Genomic DNA, 27,202 nt, shown 5'->3' with positions numbered 1-27,202 from the left:
TTCCACTAGATGTCAACCGTCTTTAGAAACTTGAATGAGGGTTCTACTATAAAGTAGGGGCTCATGAGACCTGTTTGAGTCAGTGGTCTGGCAGAGTGTCTCAAGCTCGTGACGCGCGCTCCCGACAGAGTTACCTCTCGTTCCAGTGCTTTTCATTAGACATAGGAATTCTCCGGTAGGAAGCTAATTGATGTTTTATGTTAAAAACATCCTAAAGATTGATTCCATACATTGTTTGACTTGTTTCTACAACCTGTAACGGAACTTTGAGTTTTTGTCTGGACGAAGTGCGCCTCATGAAGTGCGCCTCATGAAGATGGATTACTGGGCTGAACACGCTAACAAGTGGCTATTTGGACATAAATGATGGACTTTATGGAACAAAGCAGTCATTTATTGTCAAACTGGGATTCCTGGGAGTGCCTTCTGATGAAGATCATCAATGGTAAGTGAATATTTGTGGTGTTATTTCTAACTTCTGTTGACTCCAAAATGGAGGATATTTCTCTGGCTGGATTGGGCTTTGAGCGCCGTTCTCAGATTATGCTTTTTCCATAAAGTTTTTTTAAAAATCTGACACAGCAGTTGCATTAAATAGTTTAATCACATCAATACAGACATATTCAGCAGATGTTATTGCTGGTGTAGTGAAATGCTTGTGATCCTAGCTCCAACAGTGCAGTAATATCTAACAATTCATAACAATACACACAAATCTAAAAGTAAAACAATGGAATTAAGAAATATATCAATATTAGGATGAGCAATGTCGGAGTGGCATTGACTAAAATACAGTAGAATAGAATACAGTATATACATATGAAATTAGTCAAGCAGTATGTAAACATTATTCAAGTGATGGGATAAGTATTAAAAGGCTCACCCGAGTTTGAGCTGTGAATGACAATTGGGTGCTGTCCCTTTAAGATCTCCCACTTGTACTAGGGTTATGCATATTTGCATACCGTCATACCGTTTCTGTACCATACCGGGGTATATACTATTACCAGAAGTGCACAAGATGGACACCATTACCTCAAAATAAAGAAAATGTAATATTATCTATTTATTTAGCACAAAACAATTTAGGCAACAAGGACTGTTGGTATGTCTAAACACCCCAGTCGGTATACAGTACAAACTGTATATCACCCATGCCTAGCTCGTACCCATGAAACCGATCTAGAAACAAATCTCGAAAGGCCTCCCGCCAGCAGAGGCTTTCATTGAACTCCATTTCACCCAATTCCGGTCTTTGGAGAATTCTGGTCCTTTGAGCCGGATGGCCAGGTTGGCCTACACTATGAGATGTGTGTTCTTTGTTCTGGATCCGGTACACTTTATCTGTCCTTCCTCAATTGATGCAAGACAGCTTGGCTGGCACACTGAGTATCTTTATACCACTTCTACTAGGCCCAATTCCCCCTCCCCATGATTTCATTAGAGCATCCTATTCAAAAGAAGTCCACAACCTGGTTTAGAGAGTAGCCTTGTTATTTCCTCTTCAATTGCTTGTGTGTGTGTGTGTGTGTGTGTGTCTTTTTTAGAGTGTACAACTTTCTGTCTATGTGTTTTGGCCTTTTTGCAAACATTCATTTCATATTGCAGGGTTCATTTTTATTCTCACAATGGAGTGGCTTCTCCAACCGGCGGGCAAAGTACAATGGCAGAGCAGAGTTCCACAAATGCAATCTGTGAAGACCTTGTAAACAAGGCCTTTTCTTTCATACAGCTGCACATTTATGAGAACGCTGCTCAACGGGCAGATATGAGCTTGATTATTTCCTCCACACAGATTTCTAACTTTTATATTGAATCGATAAGTAGATGGAATTTAACCAATACTATGCTGGCCTAAAGACTCGTCCGTATCAGTATGAATACCGTAATAGAGTATTCTATCCGTCAGCGGATAACACCTGACCCAACTGTCATGACGTTGCCCTCTTTGGGTAAAACCAGCCCCATCCCCCCTCTCCCTGACTCCCCCTTGCCTCCTTCAACTAGGCTACTGTAGTCAGAGAGGTCGTAAATTCCTAAGGAGAAGACCCTGCCTCATGGCCACACAGTATAGAGAGAGAGAGTTAAGTTTCATAGAGAACAAAGGAATTTCTTCCACCTCACAGAACTTGAGGTCTGAACAAATGTCATGTTCCGGAGAAGGTATAAAAGATGGGTGAAGAATCCAGCTACGAACTGGTCCGTTTGTTACAACTTGGGGAAGCCCACTGGGAGACGGTGTGGCCACATTACCATAACGCTGTTTATATAATAGCCTCAGATATGAGGTTTACATCTAATTGTTGTATAAGATGAATGAGTGAGTATGATACTGCTTGTAAAATTGTGTAATGTGATTTTGGACTGTTTAATGAAGGAAACTCCAATTCCCTTTTGTGTTGAACTAAAGCAGAGGACTGCCCATGAGCCCAGTCATCTTGGGACAGCCCCTTTTCTGCAATTCCAAATAAAACCCAACTTTGAGAGATTCTCAAGTAGACCATGTTTTCCTCCATTACGAGGGGACAAAGGTTTTAGACCATTGCTGAATCTTTTAACCATACTATGTGGTTAAACTCTTAGACTATCGACACCGACAGAATAAGAGCAAGTCTTTGATATTAATTACTAGTCTGCAGCTAGGAATCCAGTATAATTGAACTCGAAGAAAGACAACCGCCGAAACATCCATTCTACAACAACATGAATGAATGTCGCTCTGAACTATCCCCTCTAACCGAGAGAGAATTCTACAAAAGAAACAACTTTTCAACAGTGATCAAGATGACACACTGAGCGTAAATATATATATTGATTGCAATTGTTCCCGAATGAGTTAGCGTTCAGGTGCAAAGGATTAGCATTCCAATTGTTATAATTATCAACTCTGTAGTGACTTCTCAGCTGACCCCCACTCCCCGTTTTGTCCACCAAGCCGCGATGCCGGTTTAGCCCACTAGGGCATATTCACATATCATTTCTTGTAACAATATTGAATTTGTTTGTTTATGCATTTCTGTGAATTACTTAGTTAGTAATAAATACATGATTTAAGACAATTGATGTATGGATGACTCATAGTGAAGACTGGGTTCATGCAGATAACCAACAATTTACAACGTTTGGAATGAGACTAACGTGAGGTAAAGTAAATCATTAATTAATCAGAAGACTATGGATCAGATATGAAAATATCTGAAAAGTTATTTAGGAAATTATAACTTTGTAATATGAATATTTTCCTTGGTGACCTGACTTCCTAGTTAATTACAGTTACATGATTAATCAGTTTGATCGCGTAATACTAATTACAGAGAATCTTTGATAAAAACGAAGTCTTCAATTTAATGATAGTAAAGACACGACACAACCTGCATTGTACGTCCTGACATAGACAAGTCTGGTCATCAAGGGTTCCCGCAGGAGACAGTGGGAGTAGAGCTGGTCAAAAGTTTTTTTTATTTTTTATTACAATTTTGTGACCCAGTATAACCATTCCATCTTGTACCACTCCACTTGTTATATAACTGCCCAGACTGGAAATATCTCAGGGCTGATGGGAATTGAAATCCTGAGCTAGTTTAAATCTATTATTTCATGCCTCCCCAATCTGGACTTAATTTAAAAGCAGCCTGTAAAGCTGCTTCCATGTTTCGCTTCATGACCACAGCTGTTGGAGTGAAACCACCCTCAAAATGTGACCCAACTGTTGGGAGTCACACACACACACACATGTATTAACGCACACCAGCGAAATCCACAGCATTAGAAAGTGGTTATTGGACTGTGTGAGGGAGAGGGCACCCTTCTCCCTCTCTCATCAATGTTTGTTTCAATTGATGGACACAGCTGTTAGAGTGAAACGACCCTCAAAATATGACTATATTCTGTGACACACACACACACACCAGAGAAATCCACAGCCATAAATATGATTATTGGACTGTTGGAGTGAGAGAACACACTTCTCCCTCATCAATATTTCAGGAGGATCGCCTCACCAATGGCGTGTGACAGTTACTGAATAGGCAGGAACTGCAGAGAGAGAGAGACAGAGACAGACAGCTGTTAAGAGTGAGATTAAAAACATTAAAACTACCAAAACATATAGAGGTAATCAATTTGTACAACTGAAGCTCAACACAGGAGGAAGATTGAGTTAAAAGAGCACACTGACTGTCAATCTTAAATCGTGCCAGCTAGCTAAATTCAAATGTGTCAGCTAGCTTACTGGCTAGCTCCAATTGTTTACTGGTTGGAGCTAGAAGCAGCAGCAACAGACTTTCCCGCCCCTTTTTTACATTTTCATCAGAAATCAAAATCACAGAAGCAAACTTTGTTTGTAGACTGCTCACACAACAGGACTGTTACAAACCTGTTATTTTACACAGACCATGCTATTGCCTGGCATACCGCTGTAACCAGGCATTTCAGCTACTCAACAAAGAAAGGCATCTGCAAGGGAAGGCAAATACATATTTTTGAGGACAGCGAAATGGACCAGGAAAACAGGTTTCTGGCGGTAAACGTGTACCAGAACAATGTATACTGGCAATACGTGCAGCATCAAAATAGGAAAGAAAATAACAGAATTCTTTAACCATGGGTAGGGCCTTCGCCAGGGTTGCAATCTGAGACCTGCACTCTTCAATATTTACATCAATGAATTGGCCACTATTCTAGAAAAATACTCCGCTAAAATCCTCCACAATTCAGAGGTTAAACACCTGCTCTTCGCAGATGACATGTGCCTGCTGTCACCCAGAGCACATGGCCTTCAGCAGAGCCTGGACCTGCTAGAGCAGTACTGCCAGACTTGGGCCCTGGCAGTAAACCCCCAAAAGACAAAACTAATGATTTCCAGAGAAGATCCAGATCTCAGGGAATTGGACCAAAGTTATAAATTGGTACAAAATATATAGAGTACTACACACTACAATTACTTAGGTTTAAAAATGAGCTCAACTAGACACCTTAAATGAAGCAGTGAATGTAGAGAGAAAGCACGCAGGGCATTCTACGCCATTAAAAAACACATTCTAATTTAAATACCTATTAACATTTGGCTTAAACAAATTGAATGTGTCATTGAACCAATAGCACTTTATAGCAGTGAGGAGTGTCCGCTTGCAAAGCAAGATTTCACCCAATGGGACAAACACCCAATTGAAACCATGCATGGAGAGTTCTGTAAGATTCTCCTACATGTCCAGAGGAAAACTACAACCAATGTATGCAGGGCAGAATTAGGCAAATATCCACTTATAATAAAACCTCAAAAAAGAGCAATTAAGATTAGGAAACATCTAAAATACAGTGACCCCCTCTCATATCATTACCAAGCCCTGTAATGTCAAGAGCTGATCAAAGAAAGGAGTCCCCTCATCCAAGTGGTCCTGGGGCTGAGTTCACAAACCTGTTCTACTAACACACTGAAGCCTCAGTCCCCTCATCCAGCTGGTCCTGGGGCTGAGTTCACAAACCTGTTCTACTAAACACACTGAAGCCTCAGTCCCCTCATCCAGCTGGTCCTGGGGCTGAGTTCACAAACCTGTTCTACTAAACACACTGAAGCCTCAGTCCCCTCATCCAGCTGGTCCTGGGGCTGAGTTCACAAACCTGTTCTACTAACACACTGAAGCCTCAGTCCCCTCATCCAGCTGGTCCTGGGGCTGAGTTCACAAACCTGTTCTACTAAACACACTGAAGCCTCAGTCCCCTCATCCAGCTGGTCCTGGGGCTGAGTTTACAAACCTGTTCTACTAAACACACTGAAGCCTCAGTCCCCTCATCCAGCTGGTCCTGGGGCTGAGTTTACAAACCTGTTCTACTAAACACACTGAAGCCTCAGTCCCCTCATCCAGCTGGTCCTGGGGCTGAGTTCACAAACCTGTTCTACTAAACACACTGAAGCCTCAGTCCCCTCATCCAGCTGGTCCTGGGGCTGAGTTTACAAACCTGTTCTACTAAACACACTGAAGCCTCAGTCCCCTCATCCAGCTGGTCCTGGGGCTGAGTTTACAAACCTGTTCTACTAAACACACTGAAGCCTCAGTCCCCTCATCCAGCTGGTCCTGGGGCTGAGTTCACAAACCTGTTCTACTAAACACACTGAAGCCTCAGTCCCCTCATCCAGCTGGTCCTGGGACTGAGTTCACAAACCTGTTCTACTAAACACACTGAAGCATCAGGAGCAGAACATCCAATAAATCAGAATAAAACAAATTACAACACAGTCAAAACAAAACTACATTACTTATTGGGAAACCCAAGCAAGCTATTTGACCATAGCTACTGATCAAAAGCTTGACAAAGTACAGGGTCAGTGAGCACAGCCTTGCCATTGAGAAGGGTCGACACAGGAAAACTTGTCTCCCTATAGAGGAAAGGCTGTGCAACCACTGCACCACAGCAGAATCTGAGACAGAGCTGCATTTCCTGACAAAATGTCAAAAATATAAAACAATGAACCCTTATTCAATGTTTCAAAGACCTCTCTGATGAGAATAGGCTACCCGTCCTGTTGGGGGAGGACGCAGAGAGCTGTGGGATTGGCAGCGCACTACATTGCTGCCTGCCATGAGATGAGGGACAGTGTCTGACAGACCAACCAACCTGCACATGTCCTCTATGCTTATTGTTATTGTTCAATGTATGGTTAGTTTGACCCTTGATTATTGTTGTTACTATTGTCACGTTGACAATTTTGATTATTATTATTTTAATTATGTTAAAATTGTAAATCTCCAAAGTAAGCTTTGGCAATATGTACAATTGTTACGGCATGCAAATAAAGCAAATTTAATTAAGAGACACAGAGAGAGAGAGTCTACTTTAAGGATTGATGTCTGGTGGAGTGATCACATTAACATTCAGATGACCTCTCCCGGTCGTTCCCCACGCACGACACAAAGTGACAACTTAATGAGCAATGTAACCTCGAGACTCACCGAACCTCTGTTTTGGTGAAGGAGTGGTTCTGTTTTAGTCCATTGAGGCAAAATGAACTGCACAAGACCCATTAAAAGTTTTACATAGCAGCGTCGGCCCTGTCAACATCATTGACTCATCGGGGCCTTAGTGAGAGGCAAATGTTCTCACCCGGACATCCTGGCTCTGGGCTGCTGTCTCACTGGGCTAAAAAAACAGGTGGGCCATGAGGAGAGACCAGACCAGGACTGGCTTATTGAGAGAGCAGCCTAGCCTCCTCCAGCGCACTGCGTTAAGACAACTATCCACAGTGTTTGAACCAAACATTCAATATCATTCTCAAACAGAAATGATCAAACGCAAACTGAGGTTGCAGAATTTTGTATGGGCCTTGCTGTGTCCTAGCCACCACTAAAGGTCTACCACAGTAATGGAGATGAGAGATCAGCCTTTTAGTGCCTTGGTGTGTGTTGTGGCAGTGTGTGTCAGAGGCGGAGGCTAGGAGAGAGTGAGCTGAAGGGTAATGACATTGTCAAGCAGTATCAGTAAAGTGGAAGGAAAAGGTCAGGCCCATCACGAGCCTGATTAAATCGGCGCTACGCTCACGCACTGAGTAAATCCTGCTTGTGTCAGAGCACTGACTACAGGCGTATGCTTTCGAGGCCACACGGAGGAGGCAGCGGGGTTGCTCTGCAGATACACTGGAGACACTTATCCACACGCTTATTCACAGGGAGAGAACACTATTCGTCACCTTTCACCTACGTGTCACCATAAAGCTTATAATGGGAGGTTGTTTTTGCCTTACAGCCATTACAGCATAGGCTAGCTCTCCTATCCTTCTCATAAGAGTATAAAGGGGCAATACATTGAAATAGGGAACAATGAGCTAAGCGTATGCATTATTTCAGAGTGCATTACAGAGTGTGTTTTGTGCAGCGATGGGATCCATTGTACGCTATAGGTTTTAGTATGGCTTTCCATTCCATCCATCCATCAATCACACAGTTCATTCCAGGTCCCTAATGCACAGTAAACATGACCTATTTAGTATCGACACAATAGGCTGACTGAGCCTCCGCTTAGCCTAATGACTAAAACAAAGACACCTAGAGGCTGCCACCTCTACCGGCTAATCAAGAGCCCATTCGGAACATTAGGCCAAGAGAGACCCAGAGAGCTTTGATGTGAGAATCAGTGCAGGGATTAAAAGAGCTGGCTTCTGGCAGTCTCTCTGTGAGGATCTGGGAGGAATGTTGGGGGGAAAAAGAGAGAGCGAGAGAAAGAGATATGCAGAGGAGTAAGGGAGGTTCTGGGTCATCAGCACGCTGCCGAGGAGGGAAATAGTTAGGGACTTGGGGCCAGGTTTCTGACCTTGGATGGATTAAACACAACTATATTTGCTGCTTCTGTACTTGGTATCCTCTACCAGATATGGTCTGTTGTATTTTACAAAACCACGAAGGCAGGTGGATAATACAGGTGCATTGCAGAGGAAACACACAAGATCATATTTTCAGTGTATATTCCTCTGCAAAATTTCCAAGCACTGCCAATGCCATCCAACTTGGTGGCTTTATTTATAAGAGAGACAAAGTCCAAGAAACTCTAGATAGTGTGAAACAATACGGAGAACAATGAGGTGTCTGACCAGACACACTGGAGATACTCCTCTCCCACGCCCTGGAGATACTCCTCTCCCACGCCCTGGAGATACTCCTCTCCCACGCCCTGGAGATACTCCTCTCCCACGCCCTGGAGATACTCCTCTCCCACGCCCTGGAGTTAGTGCTGTTTGTGTGTGTGTGTGTGTGTGTGTGTGTGTGTGTGTGTGTGTGTGTGTGTGTGTGTGTGTGTGTGTGTGTGTGTGTGTGTGTGTGTGTGTGTGTGTGTGTGTGTGTGTGTGAGAGAGAGCGAGAGCAAAAGACAGTGAGCGAAAGTGAGGAAGTGAGGATAAGGGGATGGGTGGTGGGGATCTGAGATGTGAGAAGCATGAATGAGGGCGATGGTGACTCCCCTACATGCCTATCACAGCCTGCAGGCCTATAGCCTTCACCAGCCATCACACCCATCTTGGACCAACACTGCCACCCTGTGGCCTGTCTGCACACAACGTTTTATGTACAGCACCCTACTATAATAGGAGTCTCCCACAAGCAACGTAGGATACATGGAAACAAAACCTTCAGGGGACAAGACTAGAAGAGCCAAATCAATAGCTGTCATTATCGAAGTCATTATCAACATATGAATTGGCTATTAAAGCATACAAACTACCTGGACTTTTGTTGCTACCTGATGTGATATGGACACTGTATGTCCCAATAAAACCATGTGACTAGAACATCACAGCCTTGTGCACTGAAACACAGCATTGATACAATTCAGCCTACTGAAGCTAAATCTGGCCTAGACATGGCCCGTCTTTGGCAGTTTAGCGGGCTGACGTAGAGCAGCGGCGGTTCTGTGATCAAGAGTGCTCAGCGGAGGGACGGCTCAGGGGCTGATGTAGCCTTAGCATAAAGGACCTTCCCACACGGAGAGTGACAGAGCAGGATATGGGACGGACGCCAGCATGGGACACTAGGTCCAGGAGCCCAGCACACTGTCCCTCATCAATCTACATACAATACTCCATAATAACAAACCAAACACTTATTTTTTTTTAATGTTTGCAAATGTATTAAAAATACAAAACTGAAATATTACATTTACATAAGTAATCAGACCCTTTACTTAGTACTTTGTTGAAGCACCTTTGGCAGCAATTACAGCCTCGAGTCTTCTTGGGTATGACTCTACAAGCTTGGCACACCTGTATTTTGAGAGTTTGTCCTATTTTTCTCTGCAGATCTTCTTAAACTGTGTCAGGTTAGATGGGGAGCGTCGCTGCACAGCTATTTTCAGGTCTCTTGAGAGATGTTAGATCGGGTTCAAGTCTGGGCTCTGGCTGGGCCACTCATTGACATTCAGAGACTTTGCCTGAAGCCACTCATGTGTGGTCTTGGCTGTGTGCTTAGGGTCTTTGTCCTGTTGGAAGGTGAACCTTCGCCCCAGTCTGAGGTCCTGAGCTCTGGAGCAGGTTGTCATCAAGGATCTCTCTGTACTTTGCTCCGTTCATCTTTGCCTCAAACCTGACTCAATCCTCCCAGCCCCTGCCGCTGAAAAACATCCCCACAGCATGATGCTGCCACCACCATGCTTCTCCAGATGCGACGCTTGGCATTCAGGCAAAATAATTCAATCTTGGTTTCATCAGACCAGAGAATCTGGTTTCTCATGGCCTGAGAGTCCTTTAGGTGCCTTTTGGAAAACTCCAAGCGGGCTTTTACTGTGCCTTTTACTGAGGAGTGGCTTCCATCTGGCCACTCTACCATAAAGGTCTGATTGGAGTAGTGCTGCAGAGATGTTTGTTCTTCTGGAAGGTTCTCCCATCTCCTGGAACTCTGGAGCTCTGTCAGAATGACCATCGGGTTCTTGGTCACCTCCCTGACCAAGGCCCTTCTCCCCCGATTGCTCAATTTAGCCGAGCAGCCAGCTCTAGGGAGAGTCTCTGTGTTTCCAAACTTCTTACATTTAAGAAGGATGGAGGCCACTGTGTTCTTGGGGACCTTCAAAACTGGAGACAATTTTTGGGACACTTCACCAGATCTGTAAAAAATGAAAAACCTGTTTTCGTTTGGTCATTATGGGGTATTGTGTGTAGATTGCTGAGAAAAAAAATATATTTCATGAATGTGGTAAAAGGGAAGAGGTCTGAATACTTTCTGAATGCACTGTATATACACCGAGTGTACAAAACATTAAGGACATCTTTCTAATATTGAGTTGCACAGACACAATTTGTCAGGGGAATGGACTCTACAAGGCGTCGAAAGCATTGCACAGGGCTGCTGGCCCATGTCGACTCCAATGCTTTCCACAGTTGTGTCAAGTTGGCTGGATGTTCTTTGGGTGGTGGACCATTCTTGATACACACGGGAAACCGTTGAGCGTGAAAAACCCAGCCGCGTTGCTGTTCTTGACACAAACCGGTGCTCTTGGCACCGACTACCATACCCTGTTCAAAGGCAATCCATGTCTCAATTGTCTCAAGGCCTAAAAATCCTTCTTTAACCTGTCCCCTCCCTTTCAGCTACATTGTTTGAAGTGGATTTAACAAGTGACATCAATAAGGGATCATAGCAGAGCAGGTGTTCCTAATGTTTTGTACACTCATTTGCAAAAGACTACTGCTAAGCTATTTTTGCCTTCTTGAAATGCAGAACCTTAACCACTACAAACTGTGCGTTTTGACCTGCCTGGTGACATCTTGCTTGAAAAATTGTTATTTGCTAAGAAGCTATTTGTTTCTTTTTGACCATTTTATTTGAAAACAATCCCATTAAGGTACTGAATTGTTACCCAGAAATGGAAAAAGGTCTGCACTGGATCCTGGAAAATGTGCTGTCTGGTTTGCTAAGTATAAGGAATTTGATGTGTAGCATTTACTTTCACTTTGTACATTTACTCAAGTACGACAATTGAGTATTTTTTCCACCACTGTACTTAAGTATATTTGAAATTTTACTCAAGTAGTATTTTACTAGGTTACTTTCACTTGAGTTTATAATAAAAAGGTATCTTTACTTTTACTCAAGTATGACAATTGAGTATTTTTTCCACCTCTGGACTGAATAATATAAATGAAAAACCTCATCAAATACCTCAGCCTGGTTGAAAATTATTCTAGAAGTATTTTGAAAAGCAGTCACTGTATAATGATTACAGTGGGCTCCCTGCTCTGTCTGGAGGAGCGTGGAAGTCTATCAAACAGCTGTGGCTGAATATATCACGCTTCCGGGGCCGGTGCTTTAACTAACACACCGCTCTTTCAGTCCCTAGTGAAGCACCACTGCTCTCTCTGTCCCCTTTTAAAAGAGAGCAGCACAGGAGGCCTTCATTTTTCAAAGCTAATCACAAGCCTCTGAATAAACCGAGGCAGCCGCTGCCACTGGGTGCGCGCGGCTTGGGGCCCGATCATGTCACAACCACAGACATAATTAAACGTATTTGACTTTAATACCCCCGCAGATATTCATAATAAATTCAATTTTCGTTCAGAAGGCAATTCCCGGAGCTGCAGATATGACAGTTTTAGAGGGCTTGGTTCTCTCTCTGTCTCTCTCCGACTGCCTGTCCGCGTCCCTGGCTCTGTCCGCGTCCCTGGCGCTGTCTGCCAGAGGCCCTCGTAACTGGCGCATCTCTGGAAGTCTCTGTTCGTCCCCATCGGTCTCCCTGACGGTCTCTCTTTCTTCCCCCGTCCCCCCATCGAGCTCCCTACCACTTACTCTTGTTCCCTGCCTTTCTCCCCATATCTCCTTTCCTCTCTTTCTATCGCTCTCTTGAGTTCATTCCCCCACCCTCTCTCTATAATGAGCTCCCTGATACTAAGTCTGCACTTCCTTAGGTTGCCCTAGCATGTACTCATCTGAAACCCCCTTATCTGTTCTGGGGTGGAAAACGATCCTTGCCTGTTCAAGTTCTGAATATTGAAGAGTTAATCCTCACGAAACCCAGACAAAAAGTTGGCACATTTAGGCACATTTTTCTATATAATTGTTCAACATATCAAATTGGGATTGCTGGACCCTCCCGGGGGTGCTGATTCCCTAATCATTTACACCTTTTTGGGTGCACCTGACCCTAATTTAGGTGATGGTAAAGGTAGGGGTGTACAATTTTTTTTCTGCATAAGGAAATATAATTTGTTTATTTTAATTGCATAACATTTTCATAGTAAAATTATTTTTATGTGTGATTTGTTCAATTGGGTTACCTTAATGTGTTTGGAATTTAGCTCAAGTGTCCAAAGACAACTTTTCTAAGTGGGTGTACTTTCTTTTTCACTTGACTGTATATATTAAAGAAAATGCCAAATAGTGAAGCACCACAAATCAATAATCATGTTTATATTTTTTCAATATTCATAAATTAATGTAAAAAAATTCTGGGTGAAATCAAAATACTACTCGTATTACAGAGCAAGCGGTAATAAGGCACCAATGTTTGCTTTGTAACATCTACAGATGAAACACTATGGAGTCTTAAAGGTGGCCTGGGTAAGCCCAAAATATCATAAATATGCCTTTGATCAATTATTTATCAATTATGCTTTTTATTGCAAATGTCAAACATACAGTGGGGCAAAAAAAGTATTGTCAGCCACCAATTGTGCAAGTTCTCCCACTTAAAAAGATGAGAGGCCTGTCATTTTCATCATAGGTACACTTCAACTATGACATACAAAATGAGAAAAATAAATCCAGAAAATCACATTGTATGATTTTTTATGAATTTATTTGCAAATTATGGTGGAAAATAAGTATTTGGTCACCTACAAACAAGCAAGATTACTGGCTCTCACAGACCTGTAACTTCTTCTTTAAGAGGCTCCTCTGTCCTCCACTCGTTACCTGTATTAATGGCACCTGTTAATGGCACCAAAGAGCTGTCAAAGGACACCAGAAACAAAATTGTAGACCTGCACCAGGCTGGGAAGACTGAATGTACAATAGGTAAGCAGCTTGGTTTGAAGAAATCAACTGTGGGAGCAATTATTAGGAAATGGAAGACATACAAGACCACTGATAATCACCCTCGATCTGGGGCTCCACGCAAGATCTCACCCCGTGGGGTCAAAATGATCACAAGAACGGTGAGCAAAAAATCCCAGAACCACACGGGGGGGACCTAGTGAATGACCTGCAGAGAGCTGGGACCAAAGTAACAAAGCCTACCACCAGTAACACATTACGCCGCCATGGACTCAAATCCTGCAGTGCCAGACGTGTGTCCCCCTGCTTAAGCCAGTACATGTCCAGGCCCGTCGGAAGTTTGCTAGAGAGCATTTGGATGATCCGGAAGAAGATTGGGAGAATGTCATATGGTCAGATGAAACCAAAATATAACTTTTTGGTAAAAACTCAACTCGTCGTGTTTGGAGGACAAAGAATGCTGAGTTGCATCCAAAGAACACCATACCTACTGTGAAGCATGGGGGTGGAAACATCATGCTTTGGGGCTGTTTTTCTGCAAAGGGACCAGGACGACTGATCTGTGTAAAGGAAAGAATGAATGGGGCCATGTATCGTGAGATTTTGAGTGAAAACCTCCTTCCATCAGCAAGGGCATTGAAGATGAAACGTGGCTGGGTCTTTCAGCATGACAATGATCCCATACACACCGCCCGGGCAAGAAAGGAGTTGCTCCGTAAGAAGCATTTCAAGGTCCTGGAGTGGCATAGCCAGTCTCCAGATCTCAACCCCATAGAAAATCTTTGGAGGGAGTTGAAAGTCTGGGTTGCCCAGCAACAGCCCCAAAACATCACTGCTCTAGAGGAGATCTGCATGGAGGAATGGGACAAAAACCTTGTGAAGACTTGCAGAAAACGTTTGACCTCTGTCATTGCCAACAAAGGGTATATAACAAAGTATTGAGATAAACTTTTGTTATTGACCAAATACTTATTTTTCACCATAATTTGCAAATAAATTCATTAAAAATCCTACAATGTGATTTTCTGGATTTTTATCCCTCATTTTGTCTGTCATAGTTGAAGTGTACCTATGATGAAAATGACAGGCCTCTCATCTTTTTAAGTGGGAGAACTTGCACAATTGGTGGCTGACTAAATACTTTTTTGCCCCAGTGTATCTGTAAAAAATCCAATGCCTTCCGTTCCTTTTTTAAATATTTGTTTCGTGCTGTTGGCGGTAGGTGCACTTGATTCAGCAGCCCTACTGCCGGGAAGGCACTGTGTTTCCATTTTGAACAATTGCATGTGTCTGAATTGCAGAAATCTGCATACCCAGCAGGCCAGAGAGAAAATCAAGTGCACCTGTAGGCCTACCGCTGGCCAATCAAATAGATCAGATCACTGTGTCGACAGTTTCCTCAAGTCACAGACTGTAAAAAGAAGCCTCCAACACACAGAAAAGTTGATACTGTGAGAATTCAAAACGTTTAAAACCACGACTAAAGAGAGACTCAACAAATAGCTGCTGATTTTATGAGTAAGTTCATGTTTAAAGCTGTTATTCGGCACTGGTAACACTTTTACAAGCCATAAAATGCATGTTCTCCCCACTTCCACTATAACTAGCACTGCAGCTGCAATGAATGAGTAGAGCAAAGTGTTTCCAGAAGCTTGCCTTATTATTAGCAGCGTGACTTTTTTAATATCACTATTTCACTTTCTCTGGTCACAGGGGTAACAGTATGAATTGGTGCCTACAGCTGGATTCTTCTGTACTGCACAGAGACAGCGTACTGTAAAGTGCAACAGTGGCCGTGCTTACAGTCTCCAGTAGAGGTCGCTCAAGTACAACTTTAAACATACCAACAGACATGCATGTACTGTACAACAGTGTGTCTATGGCGCTGATTAGCTGCAGCCAAACTATTGAGATCCCATGAGATGATTATAGGCCAATGTTATTAGATGACGTGGGTCACAACTGTTGGACTCAAAATGATTCGTAAAAATGGTCAAAACATTACGTCATAATATGTCTATCGTGTCCGAAGGTGCTCTTCCTGGAAAATCCCCAAATGATCAGACTAAATACAACCCAGCCAAAATCACAGTAAGAGCTGTGCTGAATATATAAGGAAATAGGCCAGGGCCCCAATTTCCCAAAAGCATCTTAAGACTACTTTAATCGAGAGAACCTTCGTAGGAGCACCGAGCTCTTTCCCAAAACCACCTTTACTAAAGCTGCTCTTGAAAGCGCTCGTTATTTAACCACCGCCTCAGACCACTTGAAGAAGAGATGTCTTTTCCCCCTTGCGACACAGAATATCACCAACAAACACAACACCAATATGTTATCGGTCTTTCTGTGACCGCCGATAACTTCAGAACAAACGTGACAGTGACTACAAATACAAAGTTGTCCATTTCTTTGTATAACAAGGATATGAAAGAAATAAAAAACGTAAAGAAATAAAAAACGTAAAGAAATAAAAAACGTAAAGAAATAAAAAACGTAAAGAAATAAAAAACGTAAAGAAATAAAAAACGTAAAGAAATAAAAAACGTAAAGAAATAAAAAACGTAAAGAAATAAAAAACGTAAAGAAATAAAAAACGTAAAGAAATAAAAAACGTAAAGAAATAAAAACGGAGATGAGTGTACTAAACTCTAGGTACATTATAGTCTACATAGAGCTATACATTTGAATGATATTGAAATCAAGTTCATGTTAATTCAATTGAGTTTTATTTAGCTATTTGTACGCTAGCCTACTGTCTGTCATTTATGACTCAATATATTTCATGATCTGTAATGTGTGCAATGATGTGCCAAATCTTGATTTAGTGCATTATCATAGGGTAAGCATTAGAATAAGATGCCTGAATATATGCTGCTATAAGTGATCGTATCTCTCTAGGTAGCTGGTCCGTCGTCAGTATTGTGGAATAATTCTAATGATAAGGTAAGATTGAAACCGGAGAATGCTGATCCAAGAGCAGTGCTGTCCTTCGATCCCATCAGTATCGACACAGGCCTCAACGATGCATTTCGCAAACGTACTGTTGTATCTTCGGCCGTTGTAGGAAAGATGCATCGTTAAAGCCTATGTACCATCGCTAACAAGAAACAGGGACCCGAGCTGTGAACTTAAGCCTCTAAACGGGTATTGAGAGGTTCTGGACCGTAAGTACTTCATTTCCAATAGAGAAGCAAAAGCAAAGGAACAAATCCAGGTATTTTGCATGACCTAACTAAAATGAATGACTAGAGATGAGCTGCAATGTGTATTGACGCTCGTCTTATAATAATGCTGCCCTATAATGATTCAGCACTTTTCAGAGAAGTGCTTTGTACAGTAATGACTGCAATATAATCCTTCTGCTTGCCTCTGGTCCTGAGGCTGCATCCTTCTTTCTGGACAGATGATAGGCTCCAGAGAAAATCACCCGTGCCAACAGCCAATAGGTGCCCTCAAATTAAACATCATTCCACTGATTCATTTGCTAAAATCCAGGAAGTTGGGTACTTAGGTTGGTAATGCACAAGGTTCGTGCAATCCGGGATCCTTTACATTTCAACGGGGTGACGTCAGAGTTGGAAGTAGCAAGGACCGACGGCAGACCAAGGCAGTACCTCCTTCCTTCCTTGATGTAATCTAGGCTGTATCACAACCGGCCGTGATTGGAAGTCCCATAGGGCGGTGCACAATTGGCCCAGCGTTGTCCGTGTTCGGCTGGTGTAGGCTATCATTGTAAATAACAATTTGTTCTTTACCGACTTGCCTAGTTAAATAAAAGGTTCAATACATTTTTTTATCAATAACCTGACAAGCTGAGATTGGTGAAAGCAATAGGCTGCAGACCATGCAATCGCTTACAGGTCAGTGGTTAGTTAGTAAAGAAAGTTGCACTTTATGGGTATTCAAACAGACAACAGAAAAAACAGACAATGTAGAGGTCTTGCACATGTACAGGAGCAGAGTGGTGCATTGAATGGCATAAACCCTGACTGCATACAGTACACTGGTCAGAGAAATACCAGCACCATTGGGGACCTGAAGTCCTGAGTAGTGATATAGGATTGGGGACAGTGATACTGTGGGCAGAGACCCCGTAGAGAAACAGCGCCAGGCAGTGAGCTCATTAAGGTCAAAGGCAGCAGGACAACCTCTGACCCTCTAGAATACAAATCACCCAGGATAATCCACATAAGGGAAGAAGCTAGGGTGAAAGTTTTCTACTCCAGCAAAGGGGAAAGTAAAACGCTGACTATTAAAAAAGATGTGTAAGTAAAAGTAGAAGTTCATTGGACAAAGGTTAAACGCATTATGACAGCCAGCGAGGATTAAGCGCAATCGGTAAAACAGAAACACATCCTATTTGTTCTCCAACACACGTGCAGTAGAGACCAAAGTACTACTGACGATCGACGCCTCCCATTCCGGTGATGGATTAAAACTTAATCCATCCTGTTGGGAGCTAAATAACTTTAAGGAGAAACTAAAGCAGGCATTGTGGTGAAGCGGAGACCACACAACCAACCATGCTCTGGCATTTTAAGATGGAGGTTATCACATTGTCATAGTACACAGGTCAAACGAGGACATTTACCTACACTATATGACCAACAGTATGTGGACACCTGCTCGTCGAACATCTAATTCCAAAATCAAAGTCATTAATATAGAGCTGTTCCCCCCTTTGCCGCTATAACAGCCTCACTCTTCTGGGAAGGCTTTGCACTAGATGTTGAAACATTGCTGCAGGGATTTGCTTCCATTCAGCCACAAGGGCATTAGTGAGGTCGGGCACTGATGTTGGGCGATTAGGCCTGGCTCGCAGTCAGCATTCCAATTCATCCCAAAGGTGTTTGATGGGGTTGAGGTCAAGGCTCTGTACAGGACAGTCTAGTTCTTCCACACCGATATCAACAAAATATTTCTGTATGGACCTCGCTTTGTGCATAAGGGCATTGTCATGCTGAAACAGGAAAGGGCCTTTCCCAAACTGTTGCCACAAAGTTGGAAGCACAGAATCATCTAGAATGCCATTGTATGCTGTAGCATTACGATTTCCCTTCACTGGAACTAAGAGGCCTAGTCCTAACCATGAAAATCAGCCCCAGAACAATATTCACCCTCCACCAAACTTTACAGTTGGCACTATGCATTTGGGCAAGAATCGGGATTCATCACTCCAGAGAACGTGTTTCAACTGCTCCGCAGTCCAATGGCGGAGAGCTTTACACCACTCCAGCCAACGCTTGGCATTGCACATAGTGATCTTAGGCTTGTGTGAAGCTGCTCGGCCATGGAAACCCATTTCATGAACCTCCCGACAAACAGTTATTGTGCTGACATTACTTCCAGAGGTAGTTTGGAACTCGGTAGTGAGTGTTGCAACTGAGGACAGATTATTTTTACGAGCTACGCGCTTCAGCACTCCCGTTCTGTGAGTCCCCAGTCAACAGCACTTACAGTTGACCGGGGGAAGCTCTAGCAGGGCAGAATTTTGACGAACTGACTTGTTGGAAAGGTGGCATCCTATGACGCTGCCACGTTGAAAGTCACTGAGCTCTTCAGTAAGGCCATACTACTGCCACTGTTTGTCTATGGAGATTGCATGGCTGTGTGCTTGATTTTATACACCTGTCAGCAACGGGTGTGGCTGAAATAGTCTAATACACTAATTTGAAGGGGTGTCCACATACTTTTGTATATATAGTGTATTATATGAAATGGTATTGTATTATATCCAGACCCACCATGCTGTTGAGGTCTGAGTCGTAACTCCCACAGGGGTGTGTGATGGTCCCAAGGGCCTCCAGACCCTCCTCGTCCCACATGTAGGTCCCCCCCGAGCCAGAGTCTGAGGGGGACAGGTCCACCAGAGATGAGCCAAGGGGGTATTCTGCACCCCCAGACAGGGCCTGGCTAGTACGCCGAGACAACCCCCCTAAAACAGAGAGGTGAAGGAAGAGGTGTTACTCGTCTGCTACCTAATCACTTAGGGAATATTAGTTCATTTGTTTTGGTTAGTATTATGGTATGTCATTTAGGGCCTGTGTCTGAGAAACCGGCCCTTAGTCTTTTAAGTCAATTATTTTGTTGAATGTGAAATCTTACCAGTGAGTCCCATCCTGGCCCAGTCCACACTGTCAGACAGGAAGCTGTGAAGGCCAGTCATGGAGGTTCCACCGTGCCGTCGGTTGACGTCTGCGTTGTCATCATCCAAGTCAGGCTGTGATTGATCGAGCCTTCCGTTCTGGGCCGGGAGCAGCAGAATGCCGTCTCCTCCATTTCCCAGGTTGTCAAAATCATCCATGTACTCCTCGCTGGTGTCGTTGAGCTCCAGGGAGGAGGTGGAGGAGAGTGACATGTCCTCCAGGCCTTCTCCCAGGGGATGGACTCCACTGGGGGCCACAGGCTCCTCTAGCAGGCCCTCTGGGGTACTCCCTGGGTTGTCAGTGATGTTGGTCAGGTCTGCGTTGACAGCGGGCATCTCCACCGAGTTCCTCCTCCCCTCGCTTTCCTTTCTGTTGCCATGGACCTTCTGGGAGGTGGGGGCCAGGACAAGGTAAGGCTGCTTGATGAGGGAGGGTCGTGTAAGCCTGTAGCTGAGGGCCGAAGACTTGGTGGTGCAGGAGGCTGAACTAGGTACTAAGGACTTCCTCAGTGTGATGGGTGGCAAGATGCAGCTAGTTGTTTCCAACCCAGCCCTGCCTGGCACTGGTCTAGGTCCACACTTACTAAGATGTAGGCCTTTTCCTCTCCCCCCACTACTCAGCACAGGGGTTGGTCTGGCCAGGGGAGATGTCTTGACCAGCGGGGACTTGGCTAGAGGCCTGGGCAGCTCCTTGGCCAGCTCGGAGGACCTGTTGAAGGAGTAGGAGCGGATGATGGGTGGCTCGGTGGAGGAGGGGATCCTCTTGACGTGGGTGAGGCTCTGGGACCGCACCATGTTCTCCTCTGTGGCCGTCTCCAGGCTGTCGCTGGACTGGGACAGGCTGCTGGTCAGGTTGCTGTGGGGAGAACCACAGCTTTGGCCCCGCCTGACTGAACCGGTCCCAGACCGCCCACCACCACCCGCCTGGCCTTTGAGACCCGCTTTGCCATTGCAGAGACTCTGTCCAGACAAGGCCTGTTTGGGGACAGCCCCGCGAGACCCAGTTCTGGAGCGTATAGTCCTGGGGAAGGTGGAAGCACACCCCTTTACCTTAACTGTGGCAGGCATGCTTGACGGCTTCTTAATCTCCCGTACCACCATTGGTAAGTGCTGCGTTTGTCGGGGTTGATGTCCAGTTCTGTCCTCCTCCCATGAGTCCCCCCCCCTCTCCACAGGGTATCCCCCTTTTCCCTTCTTCCACTTCAGAGAGAAGGAGGACGACATCCGGATTGTTCCGTTCTGCCTGGTGGTGGCAGTGGGTAACCCTTTGCCCGTGGTGCTGGAGGCAGGGTGGTGGCGGGTCCCATTGGTCAGTGGGGCGGTGGCAGCCACAGCCGTGGGGCGCGAGCCAAACTTGGGCAGCCTGGAGACCATGGTGGGCAAGTTGGGAACCGGATCTTCCATCAGCTGCCTGCTGGATCATGGGTGTGCTGGGCTGGCAGAGCTGTGGAGGGAAAGAGAGAGAGACGGACGTTTAGAGAAGGGGAGAAGAAAGAGATACATTGAAGGAGGAGGAGGAGAGGGAGGCCAAGACAGAACAAGGTGGAAAAATAGAGCGAGGAAGGCAGAAAGATTTGAGAACATGTCGTGCTAAAATTTTACCAACCCAAACCTGTTAATTCTAACACAAAATAAAACGTAGAGGTAGACTTTAAGACTATCAAATGCAGTAAAATAAATGACAGTCGGTTACTTTCTGTGAATATTCTATTCAAGCTAAGGAGAAACAGACAAACCTTTAGTGCAAAGTAGCTGTAAAAGATCAATAACGTCTGTTCTGGGAAAGCAGTCTTTACTGTGCCCATTAAAGTGCCCTGGTGCTTCAAAAGGCTAGGGTGTGTGCAGACCTAGTGGTTAACTGGCAGGGGCAGGCACTGAGAGTCAGTACTTGGTGGAGTACAACCACATGCCATACTGGATACTGTACCACACCCCGAATAATCCCAATGCTACTCAGCCAATTACAACACAGCTTTCCTGACTGAGGGCTTGTAGTAGGCCTGTTGTAAGGCTGTGGAACTTGTTCAGTATGCTTCAGTTGTTGACTCTTGTTATGTTCATACAAATATTTACACATGTTAAGTTTGCTGAAAATAAACGCAGTTGACAGCGAGATGACTTTTTTATTTGAGTTTATATACATACATATATACACACACACACACACACACACACACACACACACACACACACACACACACACACACACACAGTGGGGCAAAAAAAGTATTGTCAGCCACCAATTGTGCAAGTTCTCCCACTTAAAAAGACGAGAGGCCTGTAATTTTCATCATAGGTACACTTCAACTATGACAGACAAAATGAAACAAAAAATCCAGAAAATCACATTGTAGGATTTTTTATTTATTTATTTGCAAATTATGGTGGAAAATAAGTATTTGGTCACCTACAAACAAGCAAGATTTCTGGCTCTCACAGACCTTCTTTGAGAGGCTCCTCCTGTTGTCCCCAGTCAACTGTAATTACAGTTATTGTGAAGTGGAAACGTCTATGAGCAACAACGACACAAAGTGGTAGGCCACACAAGCTCACAGAACGGGACCGCCGAGTGCTTCAGCACGCAGTACATAAAAATCGTCTGTCTTCAGTTACAACACTCACTACAGAGTTCCAAACTGCCTCTGAAAGCAACGTCAGCACGTCAACTGTTATTCCAGACCTTCATGAAATGAGTTTCCAAAGTTTGATGGAGGAGGAATAATGGTCTGGGGCTCTAATGTCATGGTTCGGGCTAGTGAAGGGAAATCTTAATGCTACAGCATACAATGACATTCTAGACGAGTCTGTGCTTCCAACTTTGTGGCAACAGTTTGGGGAAGGCCCTTTTTCCTGTTTCAGCATGACAATGACCCTATGCACGAAACAAGGTCCATACAGAAATGGTTTGTCAAGATCGTTGTGGAAGAACGCCGACTGCCAGCCAAGCCTAATCGCACAACATCAGCGCCGGACCTCACCAATGCTTGTGGCTGAATGGAAGCAAGTCCCTGCAGCAATGTTTCAACATCTAGTGGAAAGCCTTCCCAGAAGAGTGAGGCTGTTATAGCAGGAAAGAGGGGACCAACTCCATATTAATATCCATGATTTTGGAATGAAATGTTCGACAAGCAGGTGTCCACATACTTTTGGTCATGTAGAGTATTTAACTTCACTAGGGTAGGGGGCAGCATTCAGAATTTTGGATGAAAAGAGTGCACAAATTAAACTACCTGCTACTCAGGCCCAGAAGATAGGATATGCATATAATTACTAGATTTGGATAGAAAACACTAAAGTTTCCAAAACTGTTAAAATAATGTCTGTGAGTATAACATAACTGATATGGCAGGCAAAAATCAGAGGAAAATCCAACCCGGAAGTACTATTATTTTGAAAGGCTGTTTATCCATTGAAAGCCTATCCACCATACAAAGACTTAGGACCCAGTTCACGATCTCTATGGCTTCCTCTACATGTGGCCAGTCTTTAGGCATTGTTTCAGGCTTTTACTCTGAAAAATTAGGGAGATACAGCACTTTCAATCAGTGGCCAGTGGAAATTTCCATTCATCAGCCATGCACCCTGTTTCTCCTTTCTTATTGACAAAGCTTTGTCCGGTTGAAATATTGATGACAAAAACATCCGGAGGATTGATTTTAAACATCGTGTGGCATGTTTCTACTAACTTTTATTGTAATTTTTAAAAACTTTTCATCTGGACTTAAGCATTCGGATTACTGGACAAAACGCGAACAAAAAGGATGTATTTGGTCATAAAGAGGCACATTATCGAACAAAGCGAACATTTATTGTCTAACATGGAGACCTGGGAGTGCCACCAGATGAAGATCATCAAAGGTAACTGTTGACTACACAACATGGCGGATATCTGTTTGGGTTGTTTTGGTCTCTGAGCGCCATACTCAAATTATAGCATGGTGTGCTTTTTCCATAAAGTCTTTTTGAAATCTGACACAGCGGTTGCATTAAGGAGAAGTGGATCTAAAATTCCATGCATAACAGTTGTATCTTTTAGCAAGGTTTATTATGAGTATTTCTGTAAATTGATGTGGCTCTCCGCAAAATCACCAGATGTTTTGGAACTACTGAACATAACGCGCCAATGTAAACTGAGATTTTTGGATATAAATATGAACTTTACCGAACAAAACATACATGTATTGTGTAACATGAAGTCCCATCTGATGAAGATCAAAGGTTAGTGACTAATTTCTCTATTTCTGCTTTTTGTGACTCCTCTCTTTGGCTGGAAAAATGGCTGTATGGTTTTCTATGACTAGGTGTTGACCTAACATAATCGCATGGTGTGATTTCGCAGTAAAGCCTTTTTGGAATCGGACACTGTGGTTGGATTTACAAGAAGTTTATCTTTAAAATGGTGGACAATACTTGTATGTTTGAGGAATTTAAATTATGGGATTGCTGTATGTTTGAGGAATTTAAATTATGGGATTGCTGTTGTTTTGAATTTGGCGCCCTGCAATTTAACTGGCTGTTGTCGAGGTGGGATGCTAGTCCTTGAGAGGACGGGGGCTGGGTTTAAAATTAAAAAATATTGGACAAAACACACATCACGACAAGAAAGACACCATAACACTACATAAAGAGAGACCTAAGATGACAACATAGCATAGCAGCAACAGAGAAGACAGAGACAACTTGGAGGAGAGGAATAAAGTCGATGGCTACATCCAAAATGGCACCCTTGGTCAAAAGTAGTGCACGACATAGGAGCCTGAGGGCACACACTTAGTGTGTTGTGAAAACTGTTTCATGTATTTAAAAATATATATATACCTGCCTGAACTTTAATGGACCCCAGGAAGAGTAGCTGCTGCCTTGGCAACAGCTAATGGGGATGCATAATAAATACAACTAGTGTGCCATTTGGGACACATCCATGTCTATGGGAGACTGATAATACACAAAAGCTTCCATGCAAACAACCGTACAGTCATGTGGATGATGCCCTGTGGGCATGAATGATAAGGAGTGGGATAGGGGCTGGCATGCATTCACAGAGGTAATACCAAAGGGCAATTCCACGGTAACAGCGACACAGATTATTCACTTAAAAATGTATGCCAAACAAAAACAAACATTGATTTCAAAGTTTAACCATGTACTCTTATGTACAAGGACTATTTGTACTATTTGTCGTACTATTTGTACGACTTACAGCTGTAATCGCAGCAAACGGTGGCGCTACAAAGTATTAATTTAAGGGGGCTGAATAATTTTGCACGCCCAATTTTTCCGTTTTTGATTTGTTAAAAAAGTTTGAAATATTCAATAAATGTCGTTCCACTTCATGATTGTGTCCCACTTGTTGTCGATTCTTCACAAAAAAATACTTTCGCAAGGCACTGTGTATATATATATATCCTCAGCTTTCATTTGACATTCTATGAACTTATGTTGGTGCCAATGGGTCCTTTTACATGGAAAAGACCCAAACAGGCGTTATTCTAAAGGTGCATGTAACAGGGACATGCAGTCCTCCCCCATAAAACCACAAGATGATAACGTAGCCATGGGTCTGCCTACAGACACAATATGACGAGGGTAAATCATTCCCAAGGGGTTTAAAGTACAAAGTATTTATTCAGTAGAGAATGGAGATTAGGCCAGTCAGGCCCCTCAGATGTTATGAAAATAAAACCACAAATTGGAACAGAAGAAGCCCGAAGGAAAGCGTCAGGAGCCAGTCAAGTGTTGAAATTTATTTGAGTTTAACACCGAAGAACAGAACAAAACAGCATATTCTCAAGCTTGAGTTATCCAGAACATTCATAGGCCTATGTGCAGCCAGCCTGATTGCAGGTCATGGGTTGAAATACCGCAGTAGTGAGAAACTCAAACTTTCGGGACTGGGTGTCGTTTGCCTTGGTGTCTATAGCAATGATTCTACAGTGGGCTTTGTTCGAATAGAGAGAGAGAGAGAGAGGAGTTTCTAGGGATTATGGAGGGTCTAATCAGCAATCAGTGTAGCTAGCACTGGTTCAAAGCCATCAGCCCCATCTCATCAAGAGTATTGACAGTGGGCAGGGTGAATGACTGTCTCTCCTCTGCCTCTTCTCCCTTTCGCACTGAGTGTTAGGGATGCACAATTAATCAATTGTTTTGACGAAATTGCAATATTGACATGGGCAATATCCATTTTGAGCCATGAATGTAACATACAAATGTAATAAGGGTCCCTTGGAAAACTGACCAACACTTTGCTTCCTACCCTATCACAGCTTCTACCAACCTAAGATAGACCGCATCCTGTTTTATCCAATGGGAGCAAATTAATCAGTGGCCAGAACAAGAGAAGAGGTTGGCAGAGCCAAGCACAAGCTAGCGAGATCCTATTGTTTTAGCATGTTTATCTCTAAACAGTACAGTTTTCTTTTTTTACTTTGGTAAAGGTTAAAGTCTATAAAACTTTGTCCATTCTGTTCATAACAGATTCTAGTTTGGGGAAGAGAAAACTGTTGTGATCAAGGGCTCCGTTCAATCAGATCCTATTCAGCCGACATCCGCATAGTGGTTGTTTTGGTGGTGTTGGAGAAGGAACTGCGTTAGAGCTGTCAAATCCACAAATGGCTCCCGGCAATGGCATTATACCTAAAGCAGACATTGCAATTGGCTGCATGGAGTCACATCAACAGAAATCCCATGCAGCTTTGTTTACAAGTTTGAACACTGGAATGTGAGATTAATCTACACCACCATTAGGTTGATAAACATCCATCTTCTCCCACTGCCGGACACTGGGCAACCTCTTCCTACCATATTTGGTAGTGAGTGGAAACGGCAAACAGATGCATACATCTGGTGAATCATCTGGCTCATTGTTCTGTAGTTTTAGTGTACCTGGCTTTTTCATTTGTTGTCATGCCAAACACCAACTACAGAAACGGAATACTAATTTTATTTATACGATTCCAACAGTTCATCTGAGTGGTTTGAGCTAAAAATCACAAGTAAAATCACAATCACAATATTTGATTAAAAACAACTCACAATTACAGTATTTGCCCCATGTCGTGCATGCCTTAGTGTGTGTGTGTGTGTGTGTGTGTGTGTGTGTGTGTGTGTGTGTGTGTGTGTGTGTGTGTGTGTGTGTGTGTGTGTGTGTGTGTGTGTGTGTGTGTGTGTGTGTGTGTGTGTGTGTGTGTGTGTGTGTGTTAGTAGTAGACTAAGCTATGTTGCTGCAGGGGAAAGTTGCTGTGCTGCATTGTGGTGTTGCAAGGTTGGCCAAGGACAGGGAATGCATGTAGATGAATGGGTTTGCACAGCGTGCTAATGAGCTTTGGCCTTCATAGACGACACTGGGCACCTAGCTGAAACCAACACTCTCCCCCTCTCCCTCCTGGAACAGTTCCAAGGCCAAATCAAATGGAGATCAGATGTACTCCTGCTGCAGTTCATCCGTTTGAGGGGCCCTCTGCTACTGACGGTGATATTCCTGTGCTCTCGACTTCGTAACGAGGTGACCTCCGGGTTGCAGTTAGCACACAAACACACAGATATTTAGCAGACATCTATAGTGCCTTCAGAAAGAATTCACACTCCTTGACTT

At 43.6% G+C, this 27,202-nt stretch overlaps 1 protein-coding gene across 4 annotated transcripts in view; it reads right to left on the bottom strand.

The window, feature by feature from the left end:
• ccser2b (coiled-coil serine-rich protein 2b) overlaps window positions 1-27,202 on the bottom strand; it is a 132,100-nt gene that overhangs the window by 75,971 nt on the left and 28,927 nt on the right. For all 4 annotated transcript variants that reach the window (XM_046368704.1, XM_046368705.1, XM_046368706.1 and 1 more), the window contains exons 2-3: window positions 19,572-21,055; window positions 19,211-19,401 (exon numbers count right to left, since the gene is read on the bottom strand). In XM_046368704.1, coding sequence (XP_046224660.1) covers window positions 19,211-19,401; window positions 19,572-21,015 — 1,635 coding nt within the window. In that variant the 5' untranslated portion in view covers window positions 21,016-21,055. The remainder of the gene's footprint in view (window positions 1-19,210; window positions 19,402-19,571; window positions 21,056-27,202) is intronic.

Source organism: Oncorhynchus gorbuscha, linkage group LG11 (assembly GCF_021184085.1).
Source record: "Oncorhynchus gorbuscha isolate QuinsamMale2020 ecotype Even-year linkage group LG11, OgorEven_v1.0, whole genome shotgun sequence".
In the NCBI taxonomy this organism is placed as follows: Eukaryota; Metazoa; Chordata; class Actinopteri; order Salmoniformes; family Salmonidae; genus Oncorhynchus; species Oncorhynchus gorbuscha.
Note: the sequence above shows the minus strand (reverse complement) of the source record. Positions and strands in the feature narration are given on the sequence as shown.